At 52.0% G+C, this 20275-nt stretch overlaps 2 protein-coding genes across 2 annotated transcripts in view; one reads left to right on the top strand and one right to left on the bottom strand.

Moving 5' to 3' along the window:
* Positions 1–14855, top strand: part of Akna (AT-hook transcription factor) — a 37428-nt gene extending 22573 nt beyond the window's left edge. The window contains exons 10-22 of the mRNA XM_051187959.1: positions 860–1023; positions 1128–1319; positions 2042–2261; positions 3132–3238; positions 3989–4200; positions 4942–5104; positions 8001–8177; positions 8427–8542; positions 9101–9247; positions 10320–10415; positions 11247–11363; positions 11489–11675; positions 13749–14855. Coding sequence (XP_051043916.1) covers positions 860–1023; positions 1128–1319; positions 2042–2261; positions 3132–3238; positions 3989–4200; positions 4942–5104; positions 8001–8177; positions 8427–8542; positions 9101–9247; positions 10320–10415; positions 11247–11363; positions 11489–11675; positions 13749–13989 — 2139 coding nt within the window. The 3' untranslated portion in view covers positions 13990–14855. The remainder of the gene's footprint in view (positions 1–859; positions 1024–1127; positions 1320–2041; positions 2262–3131; positions 3239–3988; positions 4201–4941; positions 5105–8000; positions 8178–8426; positions 8543–9100; positions 9248–10319; positions 10416–11246; positions 11364–11488; positions 11676–13748) is intronic.
* Positions 14856–16187: 1332 nt separating this feature from the next.
* Orm1 (orosomucoid 1) lies at positions 16188–19568 on the bottom strand. The gene is made up of 6 exons (XM_051187862.1): positions 19388–19568; positions 18894–19036; positions 18642–18715; positions 17880–17987; positions 17648–17751; positions 16188–16291 (listed from the first exon to the last, which is right to left on the bottom strand). The coding sequence occupies exons 1-6, from the start codon at positions 19499–19501 to the stop codon at positions 16235–16237; spliced, it is 600 nt and encodes a 199-aa protein (XP_051043819.1). The 5' UTR covers positions 19502–19568; the 3' UTR covers positions 16188–16234.
* Between the last annotated feature and the right edge of the window lie 707 nt (positions 19569–20275).

Here is a 20275-nt window from a genome sequence, read left to right as displayed (position 1 = left end):
TGGTTTTCAGCAGAGGGTGGCAGAAGGATGATGCTGGGTGTGACAGGGCAGAGGGCGAGATGAATGCATGAGCTTGGACAAGGTTCAGAGAGCCCATTTGATCAGACTTTGATGGCAGTGGGAGAGAAGGCAGCCAGGTTGGCTTCCAGACCCCCAGCCTGGAGTGAGGGACAGGGTGTGGGGGTCTACAAAGCTAAGACACCAGACACAGACTGGGTGGAACGTGCTCTCAACAGGGTTCTCTCCACACCACAGTCCGTTAAGGCACAACCACTCTCTCTCCCTTGAGTCAGTGAGCTGTGGTCATACAGATGGCAGTGGTGGCAGCTCTGTGTCTCTAAGCTCCTGCTCCTGGTCTGTGGGGACTTTGGTGCAGGTGACGAGCAGTGTGGGACTGGCACATTAGGTGACTCGGCTGACAAGGCTGGCCCTGAGGGTTGGAGACGCCCCCTGAGCCTTGCCCGCCAACAGGACAACCCGGACAGGTGGCATTTCCTGTGCTGACAGGAAGCCTGGGTAGCCAGGCTACAGGGGAAGAAGTGAGGGCAGGTGCAAGCAGGATGCCCTGGTTTCTGTGTGGCTTTAACACAGCACACCAGCCTCGGTGTCTGTGTGAGGCGTGTGCTGGGGTATTGAGGAGAAATCGTGTCTGCAGTATGCCTGACAGGCGCCAGGAACTCAGATAACAGCAGCTAGCAATGAAGACCCTGTGGTCTTCAGGGTCTCACACACATGTATGAATGGCAGAGGATAGGCCGACAAGTTCACTTACTAAATGCTTTTCAGCACGTGACACTAGATGGCAGAGGCAGGTGATCAGAACAATGATTAATCTCTATCTCCCACTTCCTTGTACCAGCCTGCCGCCACCGCCACCTCCCCTAGGAGCTCTTGCACACGGCCCATGAACCAGGAGGTGAGCCCAGGCAGCATCAAGGCAGGGGAAATCCTGAAAGACCTCCCCACCCCACTCAGGGGCAGGGAGCTTCAAGTGGAGCAGGACTGCCACGGCCTTCTGGAGCAGTGAGTATCATAGGATGGAGGCACTGTCCACGGCTGGGCTGACCACACTGGGTCTTGTTTGTTCCCGTGGGCAGAGGTGACACTCTCTGGGCATCTTCCTGCAGATACCTCAGTGTGAAGTCGCTCCCTGAAGCCTTGAGGGTGGAAGACGAGGAAGAAAAGGAGGAGGAGCAGGATTACCATGGTACCTTGGAACTTGATGGTCCAGGCACAGCTCCAGGAAAAGCAGAAGCCACGAGGGTACCACCAGGACAGCGCCCAGCACAGGTTGAAGAAGGCCATAGGTCTGCCATCCAGTAAGTCGCTGGGCCTCTGTCAGAAACCCCAGGGTCCCACACAGGGATGGCCACTGGCAGCACAAGCAAAAGGGTTAAGACTGTAGCTCAGTGGCAGAGCACTTGCCTAACATGCCCCGAGTTCAAGTCTCATTTCAGGACTACAACACAACGATAACAAAAGTATCCATCCAACCTGTGATATTGTCGTCATGTTTCTTACATTATTTTCTAAAGTTTGTTTTTGTAACATAAAATCTTGGTCTTCCATTTGTAATAACGTTGTCTTTTTTGAGTTCATGGAAGTCTGTGAAAATAGCTAACCATAGGAAAAGACACGTGAGCCCCCCTCGGGCTCTGAGAAACTCTGCTTTAGCTGTGTTTCTACTCTCGTGTGCTGGGTGGGTTTTGTTGGCTTCCTGCCTTACAATTAAGAGTATGAGTTTCCTGAGGAGTGGATGGGGGTGGGAAGGGGGTGGCAGGAGAAGGGGAGGGAGGAGGAACTGGGGTTGGTATATAAAATGAAAAATAAATTTTTTTTAAAATAAAAAAAGAGTATGAAGTTCAGAGAGGGAAAGTATGGCCCGAGGTCACACAGTTCGTTGACAGAGCCAGGATGCATCCCAAGGGATGTGTGTCTATGCCAGAGTTTGCTCCTGGACTGATTCACTAAGCCCCAGGTCTGGGTCACCTGGCTCACCTGGGGCTCAGAAATGTTCTTTCTTTATCTCCTTCCCTGATAGGGAAGATGAGGAACAGGTGGCATCCATGAAACCTCCAAACTTCCGGTCATCCATGGCCAGAGATAGGTACACACCAGGCCTGGATACTGCTGAAGTGTCTCAACGGGGCACCAAACCCATGGCATCACACCAGAGCAGTCTAACCAGCCTGGAGGAGAATGGGTCCACAGAGCTCCTTCCTAGTAAAGCTCTGCTTCGGGCTGGCACGTCCCACATTGAGGTGAGTGTGCCTGTGGGATGGCCCAGAAGATACCCCCCAGTGCGTGGGCTCGTTTCCTGGCCTTTGCATACCCTGGCCCTTTTCATGTGTCGCCATTCTTGCATGCCACGTCTCCTGCTCCTGCAGCCATAAACCTGTCCATCAGTCAGCATTTGTATTCTACCAACAGTCTCCTGCCAGAGCCATGGCTTTTGACCAGATGTCACAGTATGTCAGAGCTGGTACCTGGCTCCTAACTGTGCCATTTGCACCAGCAAGTGGTAATTCTCAAACTGTTGCAGGGGTGACAGATGATATGCCGCTGAGGCCATGTATATGTATGTGTGCGTACACACGCATGCACACTTGGGCACACACACTACAAACGACACATACCCATACGTGTATACCTGTACAAATACACATGCGCATGCATATATGCACACTTCTGAAGTCCTGACGAACATATGCTCAGCATTCTCTACATTAGACTCTGAGAACGCTGAGATCATTCACATGTTCCCTGTATCCTGCTTTAAACTCATGTCCTCATGTGTTCATGATGTATGTTGTCCTGGGTATCTCTGCAGCACATGGAACTTCCTGCACCAAAAGATGCTGGGTTAAGCCATTTTCCTCCTCCTCTTCCCTCTCCTCCTACATCTTGCAAACCCTAGCATCTCCCCCAAGAGCCCTAATGGAACCCAATCCTCAGGACAGCAAGCCCTTGCTCAGTGTTCTCTTGAGATAGGAAGTCTTATACTAGTCTGGCTATGGTATCAGACAGCCCTTGAGTCTTGGAGTCCCTGGAATGAGAGGCCAGGAACTGGGAGGATTTTCCCATTGCACGAGAATATTTTCCTCACACTTAACAGATATGGTCTGTTCTAGGGGCCCTGGATGGTGTCACCAGAGACAGACAGTGGCTTCGTGGGCTCAGAAACCAGCATTATATCGCCCTTCACCCAGACCCCAGAGCACCGCCTCTCCCATATCAGGTATTCTAGTCTCCCATTTTCACAGGCCTGGGACATCTTGAAAATCCAAGAGTCTATGATAGCCCAGAAACAGGTGTCAATGGTCTCAGTGTCTTCAACCCAAATGATGGTCCCTGTCCCAGTCATACTTACAGAAGGGAAGAGAGGCTCCAGGAACAAGTGTGTCTTACTGAATATCACTCAGTCCGTATTGGGAGACATACATACACACATCATACATACATACACACACACACACACACACACACACATACATACATATTTTACTAAGAAAGTGCAGGAGTAAACAGAGTGAGTGAGTCGATGGGAACTTTAGGGTGGGTAATAAGATGACAGATGCCATACACAGAAGAGTGTCTGGGCGGCAGGTGCAGAGAGACCTGAATGAACTCAAGGCAAAGTGGAGGGTGGAGGAGATTTCCAAGAAGCAGGAGTGGTGTAGTCACTGTGGAGACTGGTGACCCCCAGGGCAGGTACTGGCCACTTGGCCACTCAGGTGCGCACATGAAAAAGGGACTAGAATTGGAAAGATGAACAGAGCTCTGCTCCTTCCCTATACGGCTGACAGGTGCACTGTGATCAAACGTGAGAACAAGGATGCCCCACGTGATGTCCTCAGTCCTCAGATCACTGAGATGCTGGAGACGGCAGCCCCAAGGCTGAGACTTCACGCTTTAGTACAGAGTGACCCGGGTACCATGGCCTAAGGCCTCTCTAACCTCAGTGTATCCCTCCTCCCCTGGCCTCCAGCACTCCAGGGACATTGGCTCAGCACCTCACTGCCTCTGTGCCTGATGATGGAGCCTCCCATCCCAAGGCCAGGGGTTCTGTGGTTCCCAGAAGATCCACTGAGGCTGGTACACCCAGAAACCGAACCCAGCAGCATCTCTCCTGCCTGAGCGGCTCTCTCTGGCAAGGGGCACACAGCTCCCAGTTGGAACAGACGCCAGTGGTTAAGATTGGTGAGTGGGGAGCCTGGGTAGGCTGCAGTCTGGGAGTGACCAAATGGTATGAATCAAAGCATCAAACACAGTCTTGTATTATACTTGAGGCTGGGAAATACTATGGAGGTTCATCACAGGAAAATGAAAGATTATAGATGTGGGGGAGAGGGGAGATAGCTCAGTTGGTAAAGTACTTGCCTTGCAGGCTTGAAGACCTGAGTTTTATCCCTGAGAACCCAAGTAAAAATGAGAGTGAGTGCCACTTGTAATTTCAGTGTTAGGGAGGCAAAGATAGGTAGATCACAGTGGCTCTCTGGCCATCTAGTCTAGCCAAATTGGCAACCCCAGAGCAGTGAAATCCTGCCTTAGAAGTCAAACAAAACAACAACAAACAGGGACTTGGAAGATGGCTAAATTGTTGAGCACTACTGCCCTTGCGGAAGGTCTGGGTGCTATACCTAGCATCTCTACCTCCAACCCCAGGGGGATCTGACTCCTCTGGCCTCTAAGGACACCACCAGCCTTCACGAGCACAGCTCTCTCTCTCTCATTCTCTCTCTCTCTCTCCCTCTCTCTCTCCTTCTCCCCCCTCTGCCTCTGTTTCTTTCTCATGTGCGCGCACACACACACCACACACACACACATACACACACCCACACACACATCCTCCCACCAATTCTTCCCCCATCCCCTCACCCTTCAGCTGAAGCTCCCAGTCTCATCTCTGCTGCTCATGTTAGTCTCTCTCTGCCTCTCTAGGGATTCCCAGGTCTGAGTTCAAGAGACAGAAGCAGATTTCCAAACAGCTCCTTCCTAGTGGAGCAACCAGCCCAGCCTCTGTCCCAGCCCCTACAGCTGCCTCGGTGCCCCATGAGTCAACAGAGAGCACTGCCAACCTCCTCCTCACCAGGACAGAGCGAGAGTAAGTAGACACAGTCTGGACAGTCCCCCATCACTGTAGGATGGAAAGGAGAGGAGGCTGAAGGCCATGGCAGTGCCCCTACCTGGCTTACGCATTCAAGGTGCCTATGCTGGGGCCAGGTATGCCAGGGTTTTGCCTCCTAGCTGGAAGCTGTTTTATGGGACCTCAGTGGTATTGACTTTAGGGACTCTTGTCCAACCAATGGGAAATGATCGACAGGTGCACCTTTCTGACTCTGAGACCATCCCCACCACCACTAGCCCCACAGTGTAGCATCTGCATTCCAGGCTAGTATGGAGTGAGGCATGGGAGCCACACCCAGTAATTCCAATGCCCGATAGGTGGAATTGGGAGGACTATGGGTTCAATACAGACCTGGGCTAGATAACTAGAGTCTGTCACCTCTCAGCAGTTTTCTGCTGAGAGCCTTCCCTCATCAAATAGAAGACCCTCTGTTACTTCTTGGAACACACAGGCAAGGTGTCCTGGTCACTATAGCCATGTTTGTTGCCCTGTGCACAGTCCTGCTCAGAAGCTGGTGTTCTGTGTCATGGTCTGAACTGAATTATTTCTCTATCCCTGCAGTCTACCTGGACCTCGGAGAAGTGTGTGTGTGTGTGTGTGTGTGTGTAGAGAAAGAGACAGAGAGAGAGGGGCACATTCACTTGTACTAGGCCTTGGAGATACAGTAAGGGACTGGACACTCCTCAGCTCTGGAAACCTCACTATCGTATAGTGCAAGAAGCAGCAGGTGCTCCCCAAGAGTCAGCAGGCCTTCGACATTAGAGTCTGAGAGATTGTGAGAGAGCTGAGGTTGAGCCTTTACCATGGAGGAAGCTGAGAGCTAAAGAGCATCTCTGGTGGAGGATTGAGCCTTTACCATGGAGGAAGCTGAGAGCTAAAGAGCATCTCTGGTGGAGGAAACAGGGCATGCACAGGCCAGTAGGTGGATGTCTCCTTTCTAGTACCAGATGGCCACGACTAGAAGGAGATGCTCTGCGTGTCAAGAGCAATAAATACTGAAACAGCTCAGGTTGGTCTGGTGGCCTAAAGTCTGAGGGCCTTCAGTACTACAGGTGGAAATTTACACAGTGACTAGCTTACAGATTGCACCAGAAAACGCTGGGTACCTATGTGAATGTTGGTTCTGGGGACAATGAGAAGTTTTAAGTGACAAAGTGGCCTGTCACTGTGCTTTAGAAGTTTCCTGGCTGCAACTGGGGTCGGCACAGAGTCCAAGTCGTGGAGGCCAAGAAGGATGCCTCAACAGGGGAAAGGTGACTCTGGACTCATGAGAGGAGGGGCATGTTTAGGAAGAGGCATTGGTGGTGTGCTAGTGTGTTGGCCTTCAGCAGGGATTGGTGGGCTATAAGGCTTGGAGGTGTATGGGGAAGGGGCACCTGGAGGACTGTGCTGGCTGCTTGGCCGGTTGCTGGCTCTTGGGCAGGGTCAGGAGTGGATCTGCAGAAAGATGAACTACAGTCCCTGGTGAACCTCAGACAACTGAAGTGTTAAGTCAGGAAGCCTAAGAGCCTGACAGACCCAGACAGAGCAGGTGACAACCAAGGAGGACAGGTGTCACCCAAGGATGCATTCCAGGTCCCAGGCCAGGGAGCCAAGCTCTGTGTCCCAGGCTAAACCAGTTTCTAGGTGCTCTTACTCTTCTGCAGCCTCTGTGGCCCCTGGGTTTTGCTTTGGAAACCCCAGCAAGCATTTCCCTGGGGATCACCTAGGAGACCCATGCTTGGTGCACACACAGCTTGATTGGACATGGCCAGAGCGAGGTCCACAAGCCTTCCTGTGTAGTCACCATACAGATCATATCTGCAGGTGGCAACAGGAGATTCCAGGGATCCTGAGGGGAATCCCCAGCTTGGGTGTTACACACAGTGTGTCTACAGAGCCCACCTCAGCCTGGAAGATGGCCACACCAAGCCTAACCTCCAGCGGTACTCCACGCATGGGGTCTGTGTCCGGGCGTTGGTTGGTTTGTCCTCACAGTGCTGGCAAGACCATAGGAGCCTGAGAGCTCAGCGAGCCAGAGGCCTAGCAGGCCAGACAGGCAATGTCATGTCCTTGAGTAATGCCATGTCTTTGGACAGGAGGTGGGCCTGTGTCTAGAGGTCACGTAGGGGACCCAGAAGGCAGCCTTGCAGACATCTTCCAGCCTGCTCACTCCACAGCACCAGAAGCACATGGAATCCCCTTTGTTTACTCTGGGACCCTTTGCTGTCTTCCTCCTGAAGTCTGAGTCCAGGAATGTTCACCAGCATCTGATGGCTCTGGGGTTATAAGATGGGATGCTTATCCTTCTTGCCTGTGTATCAGAGCTGGGGAGGCAAAAACATGGAGTGTATTCCACTGGGAATAGCTGTGGACAGTAGGAATAACTGCAGGAGGAGCAGAGAGCCCTGCTTAGGCAGTTACAGCTTCTGAAAGGAAGAAGGTAGGGAAGGCAGGGCATCCCTGGGCAGGGCAGGATGCAGAATCTGAGGATGTTTGTTTGTATGTCAGTGTCTTGCTATGTAACCCAGGCTGTCCTTGAACTCAATAGTAATCCTCCTGCCTCAGATTCCTGAATGCTGGAATTGCAAGGGTGTGCTATCAAGTCATCATCGGTGTCTTTTATTCTGTACCTAGTCCCTGTCTTGAGCAGCTGACCCTGCATGTTGGGGGGGGGGTCATCCTCACAGGTTGGTTATTCAGATTTGCCTGCGGACCATGAACTCAGAAAAGTGTCAAGGTGTGGCAAGGGACATTCCAGAGCCATTGGGCTGTACATTGGGCTGATCTTGTGTCTGCAAAGACAAAAGCCACCCCATCCAGGCAGCACCGGGGCCCCGCTAACTCTCTTGTGTGCTCAGATGTTCTTGTCTCTGTCGCCCCACCATTCTAGCCAGGCCATCAGGGATCTACAGGCAGAGGTGTCACAGCTCCGCCTACGGCTGGAGGAGAGCCTGCATCAGCCACACTCAGGCAGCACAACTGGTGTAGCTTCTGCTTTCCATCACCCCACAAGGACCCAGGACAAGCTGATGGGTTCCTCACCCCCCTGGAGCTCCCACTATGGCAGGTAGAAGATCGCCCCCAACTCCTACCTCTGTCCCTTATAGAGTTAGCCAGCCTCTGGCCCTCTCTGGGCACGTGGACTCAGACACTACGCTCCCCCCTCTCTCCTCAACATGGCCACTGGCCCATTCTTAAGCTTTCCCCCCTACATTTACTTAGTTTATGACAGGGGTGCACATATGCCACGGTCATCTGTGGAGGCTGCTTCCCAAACCTCATCGAGTGATGTCACCTCTCTCTTCCATGTTGCTAGTAAATCCACAGAGAGATTATCTGGGGAGCCTAATGGTACAGAGCCAGATGTGCCAACAGGAAGACGGCGAGCCAGGTCCTCCTCCATGCCTCGGGATGTACCCAGACTATTCCTAAGTAAGTGACCAGAGACTGGGACTGGTTTCTGGGGGCCCCAGTCATGCACTGGCTCTGTGGTCAGGGAACCTAGAAGAGCCAGGAGGCGGTCATCTGTCTGGGTGTTTGGAGCTGTTGCTGTGCTCTGGGACAAAGTACATCGTTAGTCCTAGCACCCTATACTATGCCACTACCATGAGGGAGGGGCCTGAGGGTCACCAGCCTCCACTGCCAGTGGATGTATGATCCCCTGAGGACACTGAAGCCTAGAGTACAGGAACCTCACTGACAGAGGACAGCTGTGGACTTTAAACTGGGGTTCAAACCCAGTTCCTGTACCTGGCCATTTTGTCACCTGCTCTGAGCATATAAAGTGACAGCAAGCCGTATAGCAATAAGAGAACCTACCTCCTGGGGTTGCTGCACAGGTGCGTGATAGCCACAAGGCTCCAGGCGAGATTCTGGAGGTGTGGACCCTTGGGTCCCCTGGGAAGACCCAAGACCAAAACCCAAGCATTACGCTCCTCAAGCAGTTTGAGCTCCTCACCCACCCCTTCTGAGGCTCCCTTTCCACCACAGGTTCAGAATCGGAATTGCTTTCTCCTCGGCTATCATCTGAGAAGAGTAGGACCTTTGAGGAGCATCCCCAGGCTGCACAGGAGGGGACAAGATCAGCAGGTGGCATGAGGCAGAAGGAAAGAGTCTCCTTCCGGGGCCAATACACAGGTGAGCCTTGTGCACGCCTGACAAGTGCTAAGCCACTGGTCCCATCCTCAGCCTTCGGTTTATTTTTAACTTCTTGTTGTGCACCTGTAAACATGTTTGTGTGTATGGGCACATGTGTGCATGACTGCATGTGTGTGTGTCCTCATACGCGTAGAGACCAGAGGTCACTGTCTGCAGTCTTCCTCACCACTGTCCACTTTATTTGCTGAGGCAATCTCTCACTGAACCCGAATCTCACCAGTTCAGCTAGTCCAGAAGACCAGCTTGCCCTGGGAATCCCCCTATCCCACCGCCTCCGGAACGCTGGACTTAGAAGTGGGCCATTGTCCTCCCTGCTCTTATGAGAGTCTGAGGGTCCGGACACTGGTCTTCACATTTGTGTTGTGGGCACTTTGTCTGCCAAGTCATCTCCCCTGCCTCAGCCCTTGGGTTTTATTAAGTAGCCGAAACTGCCAGGAACTCAGAGCACATTTGCTTCTGTCCAGTGCGATAGCAGGAATTTTAGGCCATTCTGGGACCAGACAGTTTTCTAGTGGTATCAAAGTCTTTCTGATGGCTGTCCAATACAGTCCTGTTCTGTCCTTGCCAAAATGCCAGAAATTGGTTCTGTGGTGTCCCCCTTTCCATCCATTTAGAGCCAGGAAGAGACATCGCTGACCCCTCCACTGAGCCTGAGGCAAGGAAGGGACAACACTGACCCCTAACTCTTGACACAGGTCATGACATTTCTGCCACCCCAGTTTCCACGCACTGCCTCTGCTGTGTGTGCTAATCACTCCCAAGGGGCAAGAACTGGCAGCGACTTCTAGAAGCAGAGATGCAGCAAGGAGCCCGGAGAGGGCAGTGGTAAACAGGCACCTGTGTTCTGTGCATATGCACACACACACACACACACACACACACACACACACACACACACGTGTACAATGGGTGCATCTACAGTGCATGCTTGACTGTGCACAGGAGATAGGCAGAGGACAGCTAATAAAACTACTGGGAGAGGAGAGGCGAGATTAAACCAGTTCCAAGTCCACACAGTCGTTGACACTGTTCATTCTGGATTCTTCCCCAGGCCAAGAGTACCACATTCTGCCCCCCAAGGCTGTCCTGAAGGACAGTGGCACAATCTCCTGTCCCCACTGCCAGCCCATTAGGACCCAGGATGCAGGTAAGAGACAGCATTCTGGGAAGTTGAGGCTTAGCCTCTTACCACTGGGAATTTTTATTAGGGCTGACCATGGACTTTTTATGAGAGTAAAGATTCAGAGATATTAAGTAACTTGCTCAAGGGCACACAGCTTGCAAGTGATAGAGCCAGTATTTGAACTCAGGTCTTTATGACTCCAGAGCACTGGCCCTTCACCATCACAAATAGCTATCCTGACAGACCTTTCCATCCATTCATTCGCCCATTCACTCATTCTCTCTCATTCAACACCTACTAATATTGTCCCTAAGGAACCAGCAGCAAAACAGAATGGCCAGGGCAAGACACAGACCTGGGTTATGTGACTAGACTGGGCTTGGGAGGTTCCCAGCCCGTGTGCTGGCCAAGCCTGGCCTGGAGAGCAAGTGGAGAAGTCTGATGCTCAGCCAGGGGCAACACTGGGGATTTGCATCATATGAACACCGCCATCCCTGCTGTGGACTATTCCCTTCACCCCCCACTGATCGGCTTTCCCAGTGACTGTTCTGGACTCCCATGGGAGGGCCGAGACTGTCTCAAAGGCAGAGTGGGTTTGTCATCCAGAGGGCCTGGGCCTGAGATCAGAAGGCCACTTCCTTTGGCAAAATACTGCCTTGTGACGCCTCAGTTTCCCCGACTGTAGAGGGGAGATGGGCAGAGTAGCTAGCACAGTGCGCAGCTGGGCGTTGTGGAGTGATGATGAAGGTCTTTGGCAGCTATCATGTGGTCAGTGCCCGCTTCTACCGTCCTGACTGCTGTCACAGCCTCTGCAGGTCATCCTTCCCAGACCTCTCTCTCTTTCGTCCCTTCCAGGCAGTGCTGTCGCTAGAGAGCCACCAGGCCCGTCCACTGCTGATGCCCTCCACTGTCCCCTGTGTGGTATAATAAGGTCCACTTCAAAAACGGATGGCCCCAGCTCAGGCCCCTCTGGTAGGAATGAGCCCTCAACCTCCTCCTTCAGTCATGGGCTTAGCCAGACCTTGGGAATGCTGTAGAGTCAGCTGCATCTGTCCATATCCTCACATGATGCCTGTGTGTCCTTCCTTCCCTTACAGAGAAGAAAACCTCAAGGAAAACTGCACCTTCCACCCCCAGCCCCAAGAGAAAGAGCAGGCAGATGGGTTCGCCAGTGCAACCACCCCCTGGACTCTGGTACCTGGCTGCTGCACCTGCAATCCCAGCTCCACCAGCCTTGGCCTACATCTCCTCAGCTCCCATCATGCCTTACCCACCACCCACTGTGTGAGTCTTCCCTTCCAACTGCCCCAGCCTGCCTAAGTACCTGCAAAAGCCAGCATGCTTACATCATGTCAGAGGGCTGTGAGCCACAGATAGTGCCTTCCTATAATTTACCCATGTGGACATGGAGCACAAGCCTGATATTCTTGTAGTCACTCAAACCCTCAGGGGACAAACTGCTGGGTGCTGGCGTCTCAATGATAAAAGTAGACGACGGCCAAGAGGGCCCTGTCTCTGGGAGTTACACTCCCTGGGGACCTGGAATCTTAGCCACCACCCTCTCCTAGTGAGTAACCCTGTGATAAGGACTTTATTTAAACAAACAGACTAAACAGTAGTATGAATGGGTTTTCTCTTCTTTTTAATTGACTTTCATTGGTGGAATGGTTTTGGATTTAGGAGAATTGTGTGGACAGTACACAGTTCTCCTTCACACTATGCCTCCCCCACACCCTGTCCTGATGTCTCTGTTCATACACACTCTGTACATGTTCCTGTTAGAGAAGCAACTACAATGCTTTGGTATTAATCAAAGCCTGTAGTTTTCCTCTAGCATCCTTGGTTTATGTCTGAAGCCATTTTCTATCCCAGGTTACCACCAGGATCCCCTACATTTAATTGGGGACACCCCTTGGTTGTCAGCTGCCCCATATTGCCCTGTCTCCATGGCTGTGTCATGCAAGGGTCACCAACTAGATGGGTTTCAGATTGAACACCACCTACCATGGTGGCCTGGTGACATTCCAGTGTCAGACATGACTGCACAGGAATACCTTCTCCCATCACCACTGTGGCTGAGGCAGAGGACTGCTTCCGTAATCCTCAGTTTCTCTGTCTGTCCTGTGGGGGAGTGGCTCTGCCAGGTACTAGCTGTGTGAGGATTGAATGAGACAGATATGTGTCAAGACCACACTCGGATGTTTGTGGAAACTTTTCGGTGATTCTGAGAAATGTCATGACTTGGCTATGTCCCCAGACCCTCTTCTAATCCTAACTGTCACCAACTATTTCTCAGCTTCAGTTTCCTGCACTGTAAAGTGAGTCAGTTGAGATGCAATGTTACCAATAGACAGTCTGGCTCTGTGGGTAGAGTGTGTGTGTGTGTGTGTGTGTGTGTGTGTGTGTGTATGAATGTGTGTGTATGTAAGTGTGTGTATGAATGTGTGTGTGTGTGTGTCTGTCTGTCTGTCTGTCTGTCTGTCTGTCTGTCTGTCTGTCTGTCTGTCTGTCTCTATGGAAGCTGACAGGGTTGTGGTGGCCACAACAAAGGGAGGTTTTATTGGCCAGCAGTTGGAGAATGACTTTGGGCAGATCACTGTGGCTCTCTGGCCTGTTTGTTTCTTCTTCTGAGACGATGAAGATGGTCAGTCATATGAAGGAATGTACGGGAGGCCAGGACATCATCAAGGGTAGCCAGTAGTTTTAGTGCTTTAGGTACAGTTAGAGCAAACTACACCTCAGGTTCCTCCTGGGCCAGACAGCAGGACTGAGCATGCTCCATGGTTGAACTAGAAATTGCAGTGGTGCTGTGCTGCCACCTGCTGGCCATATGCAACCCTGTAGCGAAGACTATAGTCCAAGTCCTTCTGCCTGGAAAGCTTGGAACTCTCAGGCCAAGTTGGTCCTCATATGAATGAGCTCCACTCATAGGAGCATAGGAGCCATCGAGAGCTCAGGTTCTCCCTAAAGAGAAGTGTGAGCTGCTCTGCCACCTCCAGGAAGCCCAGTCATTGAGCTTAGCGCTTTCCATCAGTTCCTGCCACTTGCTGATCAGAGAATGTTCCAGATACTGGTAGAATTCCACAGCAGCCCAGAGTGCGCACACAGGCAGCACGGGCAGGTGTTCCATAAGTGACTGCTAAGTGAGAGGGTGGTGTGAACTAATTGTGCCTTGCGCCTGCTCCTGGGAAGACTCTCACAAACACTCCCCTTCATCCCATCCCAACTTCATCTCTCCACATGGGCCCTGTACAGAGGGGGACCAGAGAGTAGAGAAGAAGCGCAGCTAGGGCTCACACCCATAGCCTGTGGCTTTGCCTGGCCCCTGCTTTCTCATACTCGTCCTTCTCTCCCCAGGTACTATGCAACCCCAGCACCTACCTCAGCCCGGACAGCCTCCTCAGAGCCTGCCCAGGGATCTCGGGGAACCCGGCACTCTGTCCATCTCGGTCTGGGTGACCTGGAAGAGCTGCAGGTGGCACTCAATGAGGCTGCCCAGGCCGCTGAGAATGTGCGTTCCACCACCCGCCAGCTGAGCCGTTCCCTGTCCGCGGACCTGCGCCATGCCCGTAGCCTGCGAGGCTCTTGCCTCTTCTGACTCCCTGGAGACTCTGAGGCAGGCAGCCTCTGTTGTTCCCCAGTCACCAGTGTCCCAGAGCCATTGATGGCTGGAAGATGCCATGCCCTCTCCCCAGGAGTGCCTCCATGTAGCATGTTTAAAATGGAGAGACATTGGTCTGGTCAGTAGTGGATGAACATCCAGGGGACCAGCTCTGTCTAGCAGGTGTAGTGACCATGGCTACCTCTGTCCAGGCAGAGCCTCTGAGACTTTGCTTGCTGTCTGCTCTTGCCTGTGTCTACCTGCAGCTGATAATATGGATCTTACTGGACAGAATGTCTTTACACTGGGGAGCTAACTTGAGCTTGGATCCTTCTTACAAGGCCATTGAGGACAAGGAAAGCCCAAGGTTGCCGCAGCATTCCTGTCGCCTGCCTGTAATAGCCACGCTGAGGCAGGAAGAACCCGGATAGGGATTGTGTTCCTAGTAGCCTGTGGACAAGCAGAGTGCTTGGGGACCCATAGAATGTCTCAGGATGGAGGCGTCAGGTGACACATGCCCAGACCTTCTGTGATTACAGAAGTTTTCCCCATGCACCCACAGAGTGCAGGCAGCCCATGTAGGGCCAGGAAACACCTGCCAGCCCCAGACCTTCCCTCTATTTCTTTGCATTTGGTTAGCATCCATTAGGGGACCAAGCTACCTGCCAGGCCCTGGCTGAGACTGAGAAACTGGCTAACACCTCTTCCCCCATCCCATAGCAGAGTGATCTCAGCATTTCTGAAATGTGTGTTTACCACAGATTGTTTATATATTTGAGGCATTTAAAAATCTATTTTCGTTATAAAAAGCTGATGAAGGAAAATGAATAATGTTCTTAAGGGAAAAGAAATTCCCAAAGCTACTTGTGTCTGTGGTGTGTATCGGAAGTCTGTGGTTTTTAAAGACGAGGGTGCGGACAGGGGAGTGGATGGCCAGCTAAGGCCTCCCTCAGGGTACCTGCTGTATGATTCCAGAGTCTGCCTGCCCTTCTACTGATCTCTGTCTCTGAGATTTCCTTCCTCCTGTCATTGTCCTAGAGAGGCCAGCAGAGCAAGGCTCTGGTGGTGGGAGACACCCAGCAGGAGAGTGGCTTCCAAAGCAGGCTGGATTCTCCTTCCAGAGTGAACAGCACTGTCTGCCTGTGCCTAGCTTGACACTGGGCATGCACGTGGCAGTTTTGCAGTCCCCATTCTCCCCTGCCCAGGGTATTGTCAGGCAGAGTGAGGCTCTGTAGAGCTGTCTGCATCAGCTGCTTTTCCCAGTTCTTTGGCGAAATGGCAAAAGCAAGTGAAGGGTGGGAGGCTCATGGTGGAGAGGGACACAGCCCATCCTGTCAGGAGGCTGCAGAAGCTGGCCACACTGCATCCAGTCGGAACAGATGAGTGACCTCAGCAGAGGTGCTCAACTCATTTTCTCCTTTGTCTTAAGTGAGAAGCCCTCCCCAAGGAATGGTGCTCCCCACATTCAGGCTGGGTGGTCCTCTCCGGAAATGTCCTCACAGACACACACAGAGTACATCTAGGTGATTGCAAATCCATTATTGTGTGAAGATTGTCTTACACCCTGCATTTGTCACCAAGCAGGCTGTGCCCCCAAAACCCCAGTCATAATTGTGAAATAGTAGTCAGCTGGCCTCTAGGTTGTCAGTTGCCAACCAGTCTCGTCTCAGTGTCATTGTCTTCTGGCTCACACGTGGGTACCCTGAGGATTCTTCCTGGGGACATCCAGCCCCTCTGGCCTACACCTAAGTCTGCCATACTGTGGTCTTGCCCTGGCCTTTTATACCATGCCCATAGCAGCATCCACATGGGCCCTGCTGTATCCCAACTCAGCTCTCCCCAGCAATTAGGATGGCACTGAAGTTAAGACCCTTGTGATCGTCACTGCACAGTTTCCCAGCCCAACTCACTGGTGCTTGGGTCTCCCACCTAGGCTTCTTCAAATGTGCCCTCTTGGGTTTGGAGCATCAGGTTTCTTCACAGCTCTTTGTAGCCTGAAACAGATGCCCCTTCCAGGATTCCTCAGATTTCCCTGGGTGGGGGCTTGTTAGGCTTAGCTAAGACTCCACTCGTGTCAGGCCTCTCCATGAATGAATGAGCGAGTGAAAGCAAAGAAATAGTTATTGACTGAATTTCCAAACCTTTATTGGTGTGGAGAAAGAACCGAGGTGCACAGGGTGGGTATGGTGGGCATGAGGACAGCCCACAGAGTACAGAGAGCTGAGCCCATGCCTTCCAAGGGTCACTCCTCTGGCTTCTTCTCTGGCTCAGGCTGCTTCTGCTGCTGGCTGCACATATCCTAGAGGATAGCAGTGAAAAGAGCAAAGTGACAGAGCCAGCTGTGGTGGCATACACCTGGGGGGTGCTGAGGGTTCAAAGGCATCCTGGACTGCATATGGTGGGTGAGATGTGAAAGAAAAGAAACATGGCAATATAGGTAAGCCTGGTGGACAACTTGAATTCCATCCCTAAAGCCCATGTGAGGGTGGCTGAAAAGGACATGCTCCACAGAGTGGAGTTGTCCTCTGACATCCATTACACACGTCATGGCATGCTTGCACCATGAGTGCACGCACATGTACACACACACACACACTAGCAATAAATACATTTCTCCCCCCCCCCTTTGGTTTTTCATGACAGGGTTTCTCAGTGTAGCCTTGGCTGTCCTGGAACTCACTCTGTAGATCAGGCTGACCTGGAACTCACAGAGATCCACCTGCTTCTGCCTCCTGAGTGCTGGGATTACTGCTTCTGCCTCCTGAGTGCTGGGATTAAAGGCATGCACCACCACCACTTGGCTATAAATACATTTTTTTAAAAGGGGGAAAATCACAATGGTTGACCAAAAAAAGGCAGGGTTTTTGTCAACCAGCTGTAACCAAGATCTCTGGAATGTCTATTCCTCTCTTGAGCCTCAACTTAGTCACGCCATTGAATGGGAGCATGGAGTCCCCCAAAGATCAGGCATTTTCTGAATATTCCTGACCATAGGTGCAGGTTGAGCTCCCTGTTGTGAGATGAAGCCACTGAGGCTGGGTGACTTTTCTTCGGTCCTGTGGTTGTGAGGTGGAGAAAGCAGGGGCTGTTTGCAGGCACCTGCCCCCTGGGAAGCCAGGCAGGTGCAGTCACAAAAGCCTTGTGTATCTCTCAATCTAAGTGTAAGCTCGTTGCCTGATCCTGTGACCTCAGCTAGGACAAACCCAAAGCTGAGGAAACCTTCCACTCAGCACAGGTTTAGAGAGAGCATCAAGATGACTCTGTGGGTCATCCCTTCCTAGAACCAAAGTCACTGGCTTGTCGGAGTCGGCGTAGTACAGAAGACTTCAACCTCAACTTGTAGTGAAAATGAAGGCCAGGGAAAAGCCTGCCCCCTAGCACCAGCTGCCCCCCCAGTTGCCCTTTCTGGTCCTGCCCCTTATTCTCCCCAGTCTTTTTCCAGGATCTTCTACTTAACCCCTGTCACCCATAACCTCATTGCCTATCTATGGTCTCTATGTATCTCAGCTGGGATGTATCACAGCAGGCAATAGTGGTCCTTAACAGCAAGACACCTGCCTTGCAGGATTGCTTGCAGGGTCAGCTTACCCTCTCTGAGGCTCTAGGGTCACTCAAAACGGGACCGTCCCAAGGTGGCATCATCCAGCCTTTTTACCTTTTTCCAGTCAGTATATATGATTTCTGACTCATTCATGCCCAGACTTTTGACAGCTTTCTGGAATTCTCTAAGGAGCTCAGGTGCAATATCTGTCTTGTTAGCTGCAAGAGAGAAGGGGTGGGGTGGAGGCTGAGGAAGGGTTCAGCAAATGGGAGGCCAGGCAGGGATGTGGATGGGGGACCAAGGGAAAGGACCTTGGAGCTGAACATCGGGGCTGTGAGGGGCCTACCGTAGAAGGACAGTCCCCGGTTCGTCTCATCCTCTGGGGCAAAGGTAAGGATGAAGCCCCTATGTTTGGTGAACACTTTCAGGTGGGCAAAGTATTCTTCTGGTCCATCTGCAGGAAGAAGGGCTGTGAGAGTCACTGGAATGGTGCCAAGGTTCCCATTCCCAAGGTGAACAAGCAAATAGCTATGGGCAGATGCCTGAGACTCCCTAGAGCTGCCATGTTCTCACCCTCTGCTGGGTGCCAGCCCTCTGTTTTCTACACAGATGAGGGATGGCCAGGGGCCTTGGAAAGATGGTAGCTCTCCGTCCCCATTTCACAGATGAGTGGGTACAAGGATTAAAGGCCTTGGGGCGGCTAAGCAGAATCTAATCAGGTCCATCAGCGTTTGTGTGGCCTTCCCATGTTGTCCCCGGTGACTTAGGGTCATGGGTTCCCACTTTGAGCTCACAGAGGATTGGAAAGAATGGTTAAAAGAGAGGTCTGGAGCTAGATTCTGGTGTGAATCCTGCTTCTGATTACAGAGAATGACTTAACTGCCCTGTGCTGTGTCCTCCTCTGATCCTTGTAATACTCTCCCAGAAAGTGCCCAGTTCACTTACAGCATATCCAACAGGGCCCAGCACAGGGCAAGAGGTCTCAGCTTTTGTTGGTCACATAGTACTCTCTGTGACCACAGGGTCCAGGGCCTTGGCCCATCTTCTCCTCTAAGATGGCCTAACCTCCTCCACAGACATACCCTTCCACATGAGTGCTGGCCCTTACCATGTTTGGAGATGGTCCCATTCTCTCTCTGGACTCCCAGCTTGCTGGAGTTAAAATAGACACACCGGTCCTTCCTACAGGCAAACAGCAAAATGAGAGGATATCAGGAGATGTGACTCGCAAGAGGCAGATAGAGAAGATAGTTAGCTGGCCTTATTCCAGAAGGTAGGCAGAGGCAGAGTTTGCTCAGGTCTCCAGGTATCGAGGAATGGAGGCCAGGGCTGGGCTGGGGTGGTGGCTGCAAAGACTCACGTGGTCTGGTACTCTTGGAGCAGTATAGTGTCATCTGTCAAGTTGGGAGTAAAGTAAAAATATTCTGCCTGTATCTCTTGAAGTGCCTGTTTGAACTCGAGGTTGCGGAAAGCCGAGCCGAGGTAAAACCATTTGCCAGAGAGCTGGGAAGACAAAGGCAGACAGGTGAGCAGGCTTTGGCAGTCAGCGGTGATGAGTAGCAGATGAGAGATGGCTTCTGAGTCACACATGGGGATACTGAACCCCAAGGTGGGGATCATATAGGTAACTCAGAAATCATCTGTCCACTGCTCTGTCCCCTTCTGAGAGACCTCAGAGGGATGATTGAGTCTGGAGGCCGGTGGATGCCACCAGAGTCCCAGGCTGGTTAGAATTTCACACAGGAGAGGCAAGGGCAGCAGCGGGCCTGGAGATGAAACAGACAGGGAAGGAAGGGTCCCAAGGAAAGGTGTCCATCTACAGTGCTCAGAGCCAGACCCAGAACAGGCACTCACCCAGCTTAGGGTGTCATTGGTGATGGGGATGTCTGTGATGCTGGCATGTTCTGGGCTTTGGGCCTCCAGCAGTGGCAGGAAGCTCAAAATGACAAGAACCACTCGCAGCGCCATGCCAACACTCAGAAGCACCAGAGCCAGGAAGAGCTAACTGGTGGCTGGAGGGTGCAGTGACCTTTATAACAAGATGGGGGAGGGGCACGGGAGTACAGCCAGGGGCCACAGGGCCTTGGCACAATCCCACCAGCACCGGGAAGTGTCTTGCACTCTCAAGCCAGCTTTTAAATGCAGTCATCATAGCTAGCCTGACACAGGCTCCTGCCATACAGATTCCTAAAAGCCAGAGCAAGCATTGATTCACAGACAATGTGGGTACTTAACAATGTGAAGATACTTGGTTACCAGCTACAGATTTTAATATAGATCCTTAGCTAGCAAGCTCATCCATTTCTTGTCCCATGCAGATGCCTAGCACAAGTGAGACACCTCCCTCACCCACCCCACCCCACACAGCAGCCACAAATCAACCCCAAAGGTGCTCTGAAGAGGCTCCAGGTCAGGGTCAGGAGTGAAATTGGCAGATACTTAGGGGGTCAGGTTGGGGTGGTCAAAGACAAAGAGGACTAGCTTCCAAATGCATGTGTTGCTTATGGAGACCCATAGCCAGTCCTGAAGATGGCCAAGAGCCCAGCAAAGTGTGGGGAAATGGATCTGAGTGGAGTAATTAGTTCAGCAAATTTCCCAGTATCTAAACCAGGCAAGGATCTGCCTATGGCCGTGCTTGCCCAACCCAGGAGCTGTGCCCAGCATCCAGGAAGTATCTGGTTCTAGTTCCTGGCTTATGTAGCTCAATCTTTGTCATTCACATGAATGAACACTCAAAAAGTA

Source organism: Phodopus roborovskii, unplaced genomic scaffold, assembly GCF_943737965.1.
Source record: "Phodopus roborovskii unplaced genomic scaffold, PHOROB, whole genome shotgun sequence".
Lineage (NCBI taxonomy): Eukaryota > Metazoa > Chordata > Mammalia > Rodentia > Cricetidae > Phodopus > Phodopus roborovskii.
Note: the sequence above shows the minus strand (reverse complement) of the source record. Positions and strands in the feature narration are given on the sequence as shown.

What these genes read in the sequence shown, in the direction of transcription:
- Orm1 (XM_051187862.1), bottom strand. Translation starts at nt 19,501, where the DNA reads ATGGCGCTGCGAGTGGTTCTTGTCATTTTGAGCTTCCTGCCACTGCTG. An exon ending in CTCCAAGAGTACCAGACCAC is followed by an intron (nt 18,716 to 18,893) that starts GTGAGTCTTTGC and finishes GTTTGCCTGTAG; the next exon opens with GAAGGACCGGTGTGTCTATT. An exon ending in TGGGACCATCTCCAAACATG is followed by an intron (nt 17,988 to 18,641) that starts GTAAGGGCCAGC and finishes TTCTTCCTGCAG; the next exon opens with ATGGACCAGAAGAATACTTT.